Source organism: Salarias fasciatus, chromosome 11, assembly GCF_902148845.1.
Source record: "Salarias fasciatus chromosome 11, fSalaFa1.1, whole genome shotgun sequence".
In the NCBI taxonomy this organism is placed as follows: domain Eukaryota; kingdom Metazoa; phylum Chordata; class Actinopteri; order Blenniiformes; family Blenniidae; genus Salarias; species Salarias fasciatus.
Window position 1 is genome coordinate 29,437,782 of NC_043755.1, and position 11,800 is coordinate 29,449,581.

The 11,800-nt window shown below is 44.2% G+C and overlaps 1 protein-coding gene across 1 annotated transcript in view; it reads right to left on the reverse strand.

Annotated features, from left to right (window-relative positions):
* ube2e2 (ubiquitin-conjugating enzyme E2E 2) overlaps nt 1–11,337 on the reverse strand; it is a 32,872-nt gene extending 21,535 nt beyond the window's left edge. Inside the window, exons 1-3 of the mRNA XM_030102369.1 lie at nt 11,162–11,337; nt 9,639–9,822; nt 8,501–8,551 (exon numbers count right to left, since the gene is read on the reverse strand). Of these exons, the coding sequence (XP_029958229.1) occupies nt 8,501–8,551; nt 9,639–9,814 (227 nt within the window). The 5' untranslated portion in view covers nt 9,815–9,822; nt 11,162–11,337. The remainder of the gene's footprint in view (nt 1–8,500; nt 8,552–9,638; nt 9,823–11,161) is intronic.
* Nucleotides 11,338–11,800: the final 463 nt, after the last annotated feature.

Here is an 11,800-nt window from a genome sequence, read left to right on the forward strand (position 1 = left end):
AGCATGGGTAGGCCACAGAGAACTTTGGGAGGGTGACATGAAAATGTTGTTTGTCTGGGAGGGTGTGTTTTCCCCAAAAGGATTCTTTCACAGTGTAGTTTTTAAAACTACCCGTTTGCCCTCAATAAAAACACAGTTTTTGTAACCGACTCATTTAAAACAATTGCAGGTTATATCCAAACACTACTCGTATATTTCAAAATGAAGAATCTAACTCACATGAGAGGAGAAATGCTTTTTTAACCCAGAAATCAAGCAAAAGTATCTTATAACACAAAAGTAAGTCTGGTAATCAGCTGAGAATTACAGTTTGAAAAATGCTAGCTTAGACAGGTCTACAAACAAAAAGCTTGGCAGTTTAGTATATTGGTAGACCAATGATTTTTGAGTGAAGAAAACGTGGTAGAAGTCGGAGTAATCGTCATGCATTCCAGCTGTTCGTGGAACAAGTTGCCCCACTGAGGTTGGAATTCTGAGTTGATCTTCAAGGACTCCAAGTTAAGGTGATCATTTGACTGCACTAATTGTGACATACTGGCAAACAACGTCGTTTTCTTTAGCAATTACAATTTGTCAGCCACAAAGATAATATGAAACCAGTAAGGCCAAACAAGGGCGGGAACTTTTCAGTGACTCATACTAACAGCTTTGCCATCGCGTTGCCTCTGGGCATGAAGCTACAGTGTTATTAGTAAATGGAATACAGCACAAGGTTTTCATTCACACTCAGGGCTAGGGCACAAACATCTTTTCCAATGTGTCTATTTTGTTTTTTCCATTTGCGATGTTGTGATAAACTTAAATGCCACAACACGTTTCTTTCAAGGAAGCGATTTGGAGGCCATTTGGAGAAAACCGAGACAACTGGAGGGCAGCATTAATCACTAATGAACAGCAGTTTAAGCACACAAATTCAGAGCCTGTGCCAACACTTATTGGTGCTTTAAACTTAAATGGCTTTAAATGACTTTTAATTTTGACTTTGACAGAATTTGGTATGTTGGATTCTTTCCTCCACACTGACTGAACAGCAGGGTACAAGCCAATAACAGGCCGACTGAAGAGTCACACCCACAGGCTTCACAGTCACACATTAGCCTAACAATCATGTCTTTTGATTGTGTGAGGAAGCCAGAGCACTCAGAAATAATCCCACACAGGTACAGGAAGAACATGCAAAGCAAATTTGGATCTTATTATTTATGTAGGAGTTACTTTATCATCGTGATTCGTGCCACTACATTTTTCTGCCTTAAAAAACAGTTTTCAGTGACACAACATCCTGAACTGAAATGCAATAATTTTGCTATATTATTTGTTGCCATGTGAATTTCTATCCTCTCTCTGTTTTATATTATTTTTTTTTCAAACAATGTTCCATTTGGTTCTGCTGGACAGAAAGTAAGGCATCTCAAAGCATCACTACAAACCTCTTAAATATAACTTCAGACACAGACAGATAATAAAATAAAGACAACACACAGGAGAGTGTGTTCCTGTCACATGCTAATGAAGGGAATTGTGTTTTCACATTAAACTTATGGAAACAAACCCAGAACAGATGTCACTCAGCACAGCACAAGAAGTTAACACAAAGAATGACACATGTCTGGCACAGAGACATAAAAAAAAAAATTAAAACATCCGACATGAGAAATGTGGACAAAGTCACGACTAATGTATAATAGTGCGAGTGATAGATCTCAGCAACAGATGGAGAATGTGTCTCGTTTTCCCTCTGTCATGTAGTCTGTCTCTTTTTTTTTTTTGGCGACTGACACAGTGGAGAAACACTTTATGGAGGTACGTGGTTGAAAAGGGCAATGAGGCTGACACCCCTTCACTGGTGATAGACCATCTGTCTGTCAGCAGTGACAAAATGCGCCTCACTCGCTACTAAATTGACATCACAAAACCCCAAAATCCTCTCCGTGATAATTCAATGACGATGCCATGCACAATACGGTGATCCACTCCAACACCCGGGAGGTATTCCAGAAGCTCACCCCCACCCCGTTTTCCTCCCTCCCTCCCTCCCTGCCTTTCCTCTCCCTCCACCCCTTCATGAATATTGATAAGCGCTCCGTTCCCTGCTGTGCTTAATGGTAACGCTGTGAAAAATGATGCAGGCTGTGTCACTCACACATAATCCCCCAGGGCCACGGCACAAAACTAATACACAGCCTGCACAGACGCCAAGATGATCCCATCGCCGAGAAGGGACTCAGAGGTCAGAACCCACAATGAACACAGCCTCATTTCTTGGTGAGTCTTGATGATGATGGAGCTACATTTTAGTCTCGTGAAGTGAGCCGGCGATCAGGTGCTGCTGGGTGGAAAGGCGGAGTTTTCCAACAGCCAGCGACAGACAGTTCTCATTTGGACATCATGATGGCGTTACTTGACAACATTGGTGAATTCGATTCCCCCCTTTTCTGTCCGTACGCTGAAGGATACTGAAGTCCAAGCTGCTCATTGACTGCAATCATTAAAGTGTGGCTGAGTGAACGGGTGAATGTGACCTCTATGAGTTGGCTACAGCTGCTGAAGTGGACAAAACGTGCAATCTAAAAAAAAAAAGGGTGATTTACCATTTCACCATGCCATTGAACAGTGAATAAAACTACGTCAAAATCACGATCTAAAGGCATGTTTATAAATCCCAAATCAGTTCGATCTTTCAAACTTACCAAGGTTAATTATTCAAACTTCATCTTATTTTGGTTGTTTGGCCTCAAATTTATCCAATAAGATTGGTAAATAATCATGTTAAGCACTGATGATGTTATAATACATACTTCATAAGTAAAATGTATTTACCATTTAATGTATGTAGCTGTCAAGTATGGCTGCAATGAAGGACGGGTTTATAACAAAGAAAAAAAATAATGAAATTGAAATGTCTCTTTTTACCCACGCAGTCTAAAACCAACAGACATTAACTTTTTATGGATCATGAAGGCTTAAGAAGCCATGAAATATTCAGATTTAGGATGGGAAACAGATGATTTTTTATTATACTACTGTGCTTAAACCAATACAGTTCCAATACAAACACATATTTCATTTATTCTTGGTGAACTGCTCCATCATTATTAAGTCTAAATCTATAAAGCTTGTTTTACAAGCTGGAAAAGCAGCATCCATGAAGAGCCATTAGTTTAAACCAACTCCCACTCCTAATCTTAACTTAATTGGGCAGCTAGTTACAGCTCACAAAACGTGCTAGGAGCTGCTTTCATTTCACCCCATAGAATCACAGCTCACTAGCTAAGCCTGGATTTCTCTAAAATCGGGAATGGCTGTTTCGAAAGTTATAAAAATATCAGAGTAACAAAGTGAGGCTTAGCAAAACAGCTAATCAGATTAAAGAGATATCTTGTTTGTGCGCGTGCAGCCAGGTAAAGTGCTCCTGCTGGGGGTTATTCTATGATGTCAAATGTAAAAGTGATTACTTGTGCTCCATCATCTCTCACTCGACCTTATCTGCTTCCACATCAGATAGCGGCTTCTTATTTTTCTCTGGAAGAGCCTGAACTTGTTACACAAAGCGCACCATTGGGATTCAGCTGCATTGCATTTAATCTATCTGAGCTGCCTCAGGAGGAGAAATTGGTCTGTATACCTCTTCAGCGACGGATTATTCTGCTGAACTTCAATGAACAAAACCTTCTTTTTTCCTCCTATGAATCTAAAGTGCTGTCACAAAAACAACATTTACTATTCCTTTTGAGAAGCTGAACGTTGCTCTGCCCTCTCGTCATTGTAGCCGCAATAGAAGAGCCTGTTTGTCCATCTGTGAGAAGAAGAGAAAGCGCAAAGTGGCCCAGAGCCTGCAAGTACATGACCAAATCAACACAACAACAACAACAAAAACAACTTAATAGTCACTATTCAGTCGCAGCACAGCAGTGACAAATGGAGCTTAACAATTCCTGTGATTGAATGCGAATGATGAAGGCCAAAGTGGTAGGTGAGGACAGATAAAGCGAGAATTTCATAATGATGGGATAATATCAAAGCGAGCCGAGGAGGAGGGAGAAGTGGGAGAGATGGGATGGGTTCCAGCAGATAAAGCAGAGTGATTCCACATTGTTCCCCGTGGCTTCAAACAGGCATTATGCTTTTAAACAACTCGGCAGAAGTGTGAGCTTGTGATTACAGTTTAAGCGTAAAATGCCTCATCAGATTGTGAGGACTGTGGGTTATTTTTCACGACTGCATTTCAGATTAACTCTAAAATTATTGTGCATTTCAAGGACTTGAGCGGGTGTCTGCTCAGCAGCCTCTTCATCCTCGCCCAAGTGGTTCCATATCGCTTCAGGTGATTAATCCTGAGTTTAAGATGACAGTTCTGAGAAAGAATCCCCCCCCAAAAAAAGGGTGGGAAAGTCTAAAAAAAAACAGTCACGTTCAAATAGTTATGGACGGCCTGATTTGTTGTTTCTGACAACTTTTGTTTGATGATTAAGAGTACAAAAATATCTCCAGAAATCATACAGGTAAAGACTCCTGATCACTTTATCCCCGCGGATCATCGAAGTGTTTCTCGAGCTGCAGGTTGGCGACCAAGATAATCAAATCACTCAAAGAATGATTACAGATCAGTTTTCATCTAAAAACTACAATACATATCCAAATGGAGCATTTATCTGCCTCTCTTGCCCTATTCACGTCTTCTTTTCACTTGAGAAGTCATGTAAACGGGTCTTAGAAATCCAGTGGCACTCATAGGAATGCCAGGTCTTCCTTTCAGCGCATCTAATCAAAGTTTGTTCTTGGTGAGATCACAACAAAACGTGTGGAAAGAAAACAGCAGTCGTTTCAAAAGGCTGCCTCATATGCTTCAATAGGTGTAAAGGCACAGGCTGCCTGTACAATACACTTGAAGTGCATGACAGTGAGAATAATTGCCATGTCAAATCCTCTTGGGCTTCGGCGTGTTCCCGTTCGTTTGATGCATGACAACTGCCAAGGTGACAAGCAGACTGTCACAAAGCCGAGCGTGAGATAAAGCTCAGACACAAATTTAAATACACGCCAGCGATTTCCAAGTAGTGACATCGCACTAAAAGTATGACAGTTTTTGCTCAGGTGGCATGGAAATTGATTTTTTTCTTCTTCTTCTTCTTTTTTTTTTTTAAACAATGTAAGCATATACACAGCAGACTCTTTATCGTGCCGAGAAGCCAGGAGACATTTGTGAGCGTGTGATTTATGAAAGCAGAGAGGCTACTGAAACACTGATATCAAATACAGCAGAGGGTTATCATAGTCACCTTTAAGGCATGTTTGAACAAAAAGCCTCTTTTATCACATCTAACAAGACGACACTTCCTGTTATGGATGTTTCTCTCAAGGCCGTTCACAATACTTGTAAAATTAAATTTGTGATGCAGATTGTTTAGTGGTTAGCACGGCCTCACAGCCACAATATCCCTGGTTCAATTTCAGGTGAGGGGGCTTTTATGGAGGAATTTGCATGTTTTATGTGTTTGAGGTGATTCAGAGGGACTTCATTTACCAAGACCTGAAACAATACATCCTAAATCGACGCACAAATGACTGCATGTTTTGTTTGTGTGCATATTGCAGGTGATTAATGAAGTAATTAAGAAAGACATCCCACTTAACACCTGTATTTCAATTACTGGTTTGCAGGTGTTACTGGTTGGTTACTTGAGAAAGACTGGCTGAACCACTGAGCGTCCACAAATGCAAAATGAAATGCAACAACACAGAGTTGAAAGACATCAAACTGGGGATGCACTGATACCAATACCGGCACTGGGTCCGATACTGCACCCAGTACTCGTTACAGACCCCCCCATACAACCAGGTGAGTACGACCCGACGCCATGCATCAGCAACGTTTCCCCTCAAGTACGAGCGAGGTCAGCGTTTCGGAGATTTGTGCAACACCAGCAACATAAACATAAGTGACGCTTGAACCAGCAGAGTGAGCAAGATGTCGCTCACTGGTTTAGCCGCTCAGTGGATCCAGAAGCCCCGAGCTGATACCAGCAAGTCGCTGACGATTACTACTCATACTAGTCCTTTGAAGGAGGAGTATTGGTGCGTCCCTATATTAAACATGTTCCAGTGGAAAATTTGGGGGAATTTCAGGGAGAAAAAAAAACTGCACATAAATAAACCAGATGAATTTAAGAAAAGATCACAAGGTCTGAGAAGCAAGCAGGAACTGTCTCATAATAAAATCTCTGCAATCAAAAACTTGTCATGCCAGTTGGAGAAACTCTCTGTACAATAACACTCACCTTCTGTGCTGAAGGCCGAGTCATTTTCACCTTCTTTTAATTGCATTAATAACACAATCACTACCAATGTGAAAGAGTCCAGGTATTGTAAGTCACACTGTCACTTTTAAATTAAACTATAGGTATGAACTCACATGTTCTTGTAGACATGCCCGGTACTGCATATTCATGACGCCAAACACACTAAATGTTTCATTTTGCATGTCTCCTTGGTGCACCTATTTTTACACACATACGCCTTTAATGGATCAAACCCTTACTTGCTTGTTAATTAATGTGTTTCTGCACATTTCTTTGTGTTTCCCCGCGTGATGGACTGGCGGTCGGTCCAGGGTGTACCCTGCCTTGACCCACTGTCGGTGGGGATCAGCTCCAGCCACCCGCGAACCCGAAGTGGAATAAAGCGGCCTAAAAGATGGATGAAGAGACGATGTGACGCAGGGGCTGTGTTTGCAGAGGGAAGCTCGCTGATCCTTTTCAGCACCCTGAAGGTGAAGAGATTGTAGGTGATACAGAGGAGACTGCAGGTTTTTAACTGCATGATGAAACAGGCAGATTCCCTCAGATTGAGACAAAGAGACGAGCCGGCCGGGTTGAGGAGACAGATAAGATGACATACATCGACTGGCCCCCAGCACAACATTTGTCGGCAGCACTAAAGGGAATCTCTTAAACACAACTCTGCCCGCCTGCGAAAGGAGGGGGCCAGCAGTCTGTGACTCCATTTGTAAGCGGAGGGAATGAAATGAATAACCTTTCAGGCTAACCTGGCCAGAAGCGCAGAGCGTGTAGCATACAAATGATGACACCGGCACTGCGGTGTGCGCTCGGTCATGCGAGAATGTAAATGGCGGGGGAGATTTGGGTTTTGATGCTTCTGACCCCCTGTCATTGTTAACAAAGGGCTAATCTATTTGAGAGCAACACAGAAAAACACATTATTAGATCGTGCTATCAGTTCAGTGTACATAAAAGGGAACACACGGTGGAAAAAAAAAAAGGGATTATCTTGAAGGAGCTTAATTGTTTCCCAGGCAAGCAGTTCCCCCTCTAAGACGGTAACTGTGAAATTTCCGCTAGCAATTATTTTACTTTTAAATGACTTAGTTGTGTCCTCAAGCTATACTCTCCATGTGAGCCAACCTAGTTTTTTTTTTTTTTTTTTTTTAAAGGGGGTAGGTGGAGGGAGGGGGTGAAATAGATTAAAGTCCTCGAGGAAAACAACACCTCTTATAGCCCCCGGTACAATAACAGAACTAGGCTGTGAGCTGAAATGAAAAGGTTAGCTCAATGTTTATCGTTAATGACGGTGGGATTGTGATGAGACCCAGCAGGGGTGATTAATTCATGCAATAAACAAGCCTGTCTGGGGTGTAGTAATTTCAAATCACCAGATGAGTCATACAAAGCGGTTTTCCTTAATCATTTTAAGCAGGTGCCTGTGAACCAACAAAATCAAGACGGTCGGACATCAACATCAGCGTCTTCCCACAAGTGCCCTCCACAAAGATCGGCTCCCATTTTCCCGTCTAATTTGCAGTGGGGAGTGCCGATTCCAACACAGATTATTATTGTGCTGTGATAAACAGACTTCTAATCAATGACAGTGTCACTTATGTGTTACTTAGGTGAATAAAAGCCATCTCCCGAGCCGCATCCCAGAGGTGCGCCTATTGTCGCGTCCGCGGAGACTGATGCATGCGGCCTGCCGCTCGCTCGCGACCGTATCTCTTCCTCAAAGGGCCCTGAGCCGCGGCAGTCGCACACAATAACCATTGTCTGTGGTAAATCCCCAGCACGGCAAAGAGGGGGAGGCGGTGGAAGGGGAGGGGGGGGGGGGCACGCCACGCCAGAATCCAAACAGGTTTTAAAGTCACACCGCAACTCGTTTTCCACCATTTCAGCCAGAACCTCGCACACATGCTTTCAACACCGGTTGCAGTTCTTTGCATTATGCAGCGGCAACAGAATGTGCTATACAGTCGGTGTAATTCACCTGAGATTACCATCGTAAACATACAAAAAAAAAACACACGCACACATACACACACAATGGCATTATGGGAGCAGAGACAAAAGCTAGTGTATTACAGCGTGGCCTTTTCTTCAGAGACAAGAAGCCATGAAAAGAACTCATCTCTATTGTCTACATTCATTACAGCTTTACCAATCTGTACATCCCGGCTCGTGAGTCATTACAGAAACAGAAAGCATCTCCTTACCTGCAGTTTGGAGGTGGGTCTAGTGTTATTTCTGCAAGCTCTTTCTGAATCCTGGAGGAAATAAAGAAGAAAATTAAATCTACATTTTGAAAGTGGTGGAGATTGCTTGTATTGAAGCTTTACGCACACATACATTATGCATTTAAGATACAGAAGGCAAGCTCTTTGTCTCTATTTGCCCTCCTTGTAGACAGTCGCTACTTTATTCACCTTCGTAAGAGTTATATCCCCAAATAACTATTAAACCTGTTGGGTCGACTTCAGGTGAATTTAACATTTGTATTAAAAAACAGCAACGTTTTCCCTGAACCTTTTCAAGTTGCATATATAAAAGCAGCAGTGGGTTGTAAACCCTATATGTCACTTTTACTGTTTTTATTCCATCTTTCATCACTAACACCAAATGTTGAAGTGCTGATCTTTGCGTAATGTGGCTTTACAGGCGCTAAATCCGCTCTTTATTTACAGTTTATTGTCCAACTTGTAAAAGACATCCTACAGAATGTTGTTTCGAGTTGCTGTTGAAGCCTAAGTTACATAAACAAATGAGACGGTTTTGATTATGTGCAGCATGTAAATGAGACAATTAAGCTCTAATGTTGCAGCTAAATTCAATTTAAACCACTAAAGCTACTTAAAACAAGTGTACATCCACATAAAAGCTGAAGGCTGTGCATGCTTTTAAGTGGGGTACAGACATGCCTGTGCGTGCGCGCACACACACACACACACACACACACACTCGCATATAAAAAAAGAGAGATGTTCACAACATCAATCACTGTTATGAAAAGACTCGTGGCCCCAGCCAACTCTTCTCTCAACCGGTTGCATAATTCTCTCACCGCCTTGTCTTTTTTTGGGAATAAGTGCAAAGACGGGTGGAGGTAAGTGCTGGTGCAGGAGAGCACGAGGAATATCCGTTCAAATCAACAGGCTGGCAGGGGAAGATTACCTGCCTCCTGACACTGAATGCAGCGCCGATATTTGAAATGATAATGCCTGGGGGACTTTAGTCTTTTTACATCACTTCACAGCCTCTGGGCTTCAGAGGAGAGGCACTGGGTTTTAACAAAACAACTGCTGCGTGAACGAGGCTCGACAAAGCCGGGTTCGGGGCTCCTTCTTTCGCTCTCACCTCTTGGCACTAGTTGAAAGTTTAGCAGCGGTTTTACTGGAGATCTTGGTCTCCTTCTTTTTGGGCTGTGCTTGCTCGCGCTCCTGTTCTGGCGGTACCGATTCCCTTTGTTCAATGTCAGAGCTTCCCCCGCTTGTGCTGGGGCTGTCGTCCGGTCGCTGCACTTCGCTGGACATCGTGGGCCCTGAAGAAAATACAATGGTAAAGGTTGGGAGGGGTTCGGAGGGGGCGTCGACAACACTTTAACCTCTGAGTTGTGCAAGAAAGGTGAGTTTGATTCAAACATACAAGAGGGTATTTATCACTACATAAATTATGTATATTATGTGACATTTACCTAATGGTTTAATAGGGTGTATATGCAGCAGACTAGTCATCAAGTACAGTTTATTTTAAGGGCTTTGTTGGCCTAGATTCCTAAAACAAACCAAAAGGACCTATCTCATTGAGCAAACATTGGATAATAAGGTAGTTCAGGCTCCAACAGATGGATAATGTTGCTCTTTAATAGCCTTTTGTCAACAAGTAACACAAATATCATCAATGCCTGATCAGAAGAGACACTTGAAAATGAAGAGGGGATCCATGGGGGGCAGTGGGGGGGGGGGGTAATTCAAGCCTTTTTTTCCCTAACAGACGACAAAGACGGGCTAAATGAAGAGAAAACAAACAATGAAATCAGATAAAGGGGGAAGTTAATCAAAACGATCAAGGAGGTGAAGATGAAGGAGGGGGTAGGTCGTTTATGCCCTCAGAAAGGGAGGGGGGGTGATAGGAGAATGAAATACACCAGGTTCGGTCGGACATTAATAAAACCTATAAATATCAACACATGGAGATGTAATGGGGGGGAGGAGGGGGGGCTTCACTTCATCGCACGGCAAGATCAGGTACATGAGGGATGAAACACACAATGGGGGTCGACCAGACCGGGGGCGGGAGGGGAGAGGGGGGGGGGGGTGGACTGAAACCGAGCCGTCCGACAAAAGCGAACATTATCGGGAGCTAGCTAACGCAGCGAGGCCGGGGAGGGGGGAGGGAGGGGGGTGTGGGGGGGGCGAAAGTAGGGTGCGTTACCGCGGACTCAGGAGGGAGGTTTGGGGGTTATTTAGTCAAAAACAGGCCTCGGTGTTTGAAACTCAATGGAAATACGCATCGAGGAAGGAGGGTGATGGAGGACGGTCCGCGGCAGGGCCGGCGGAGCGGAGCGGAGCGAAGCCGCGCCGCGGAGGAGGAGAGGCGGCGGCGGCGGTGGCGGCGGCGGCGGCGGCAGCGGGGGGAATGTGCGGGTCCCCGGCCGTTTCTGGAGTGTCCACATTGAAGAGCAGTGACCCTGGCTCGGCACAAAGGGAGGCTCGTCCCACACATCCACCTCCCCCTCTCTCTCTCCCTATCTATCTCTCTCTCTCTCTCTCTTTTCCTCCTCCTCCTCCTCCTTCTTCTTCTCCTTCACTGGAAAACGCCACTTTTCACGGGACATTTACTTACTTTTCGGGGCGGCTGAACGCGTGTGTCGAGCTTACCTGGCGCCTCGGCCGTCGATGCTGCAAATTCCACGTCGTAATCCCCCAAAAAAAGGTACCGAAAAAGTATATCCTCACACGGCCGTCTGCTCGCTCCCGTGTCCTTGCTATTTAACTGGAGGTAGCAGCAGCAGAAAAGCGATTACAGAGAAACCGAGGCAGCCCCGGACCGCCTCCACGCGCGCTCCCGCAACTGCGCGCACCGCTCGTGCACGTGCGCTGCATCGGCGAGGGAAGTCGCCTGCACGAGGCCGAGGCAATAAAGGCCTCGTGAATAATAAAGAAGGGAAAATACCCCCCAAAAAATAAATGTAACTAACCGTGTTACAAGTACAGAGACGTCGTCAATAAAAACGTATTTATCACCGTCTGCTCGGGGCGTGTGATTGCAGGGGCGTAGCCACAAACTGTGGGCCCCATGTGTGCAGGAAACCCCCCCTCCATGCTTTCTTCCTTTACCTAGTTGCTGTGCACACATCTTGAGGGTATTCACAAGCTGATTCATGCATATTCACAGGTTGCCATTTGCAGGCAGGGGTTCTGTTTTGTGTCCCTGCCTCTGCTGAATTTCTCAGGCCCTGTTTACACAACGACGTTCTGAGTGAAAACGGATTGTTCTTGAAAACGACGATGTACGAC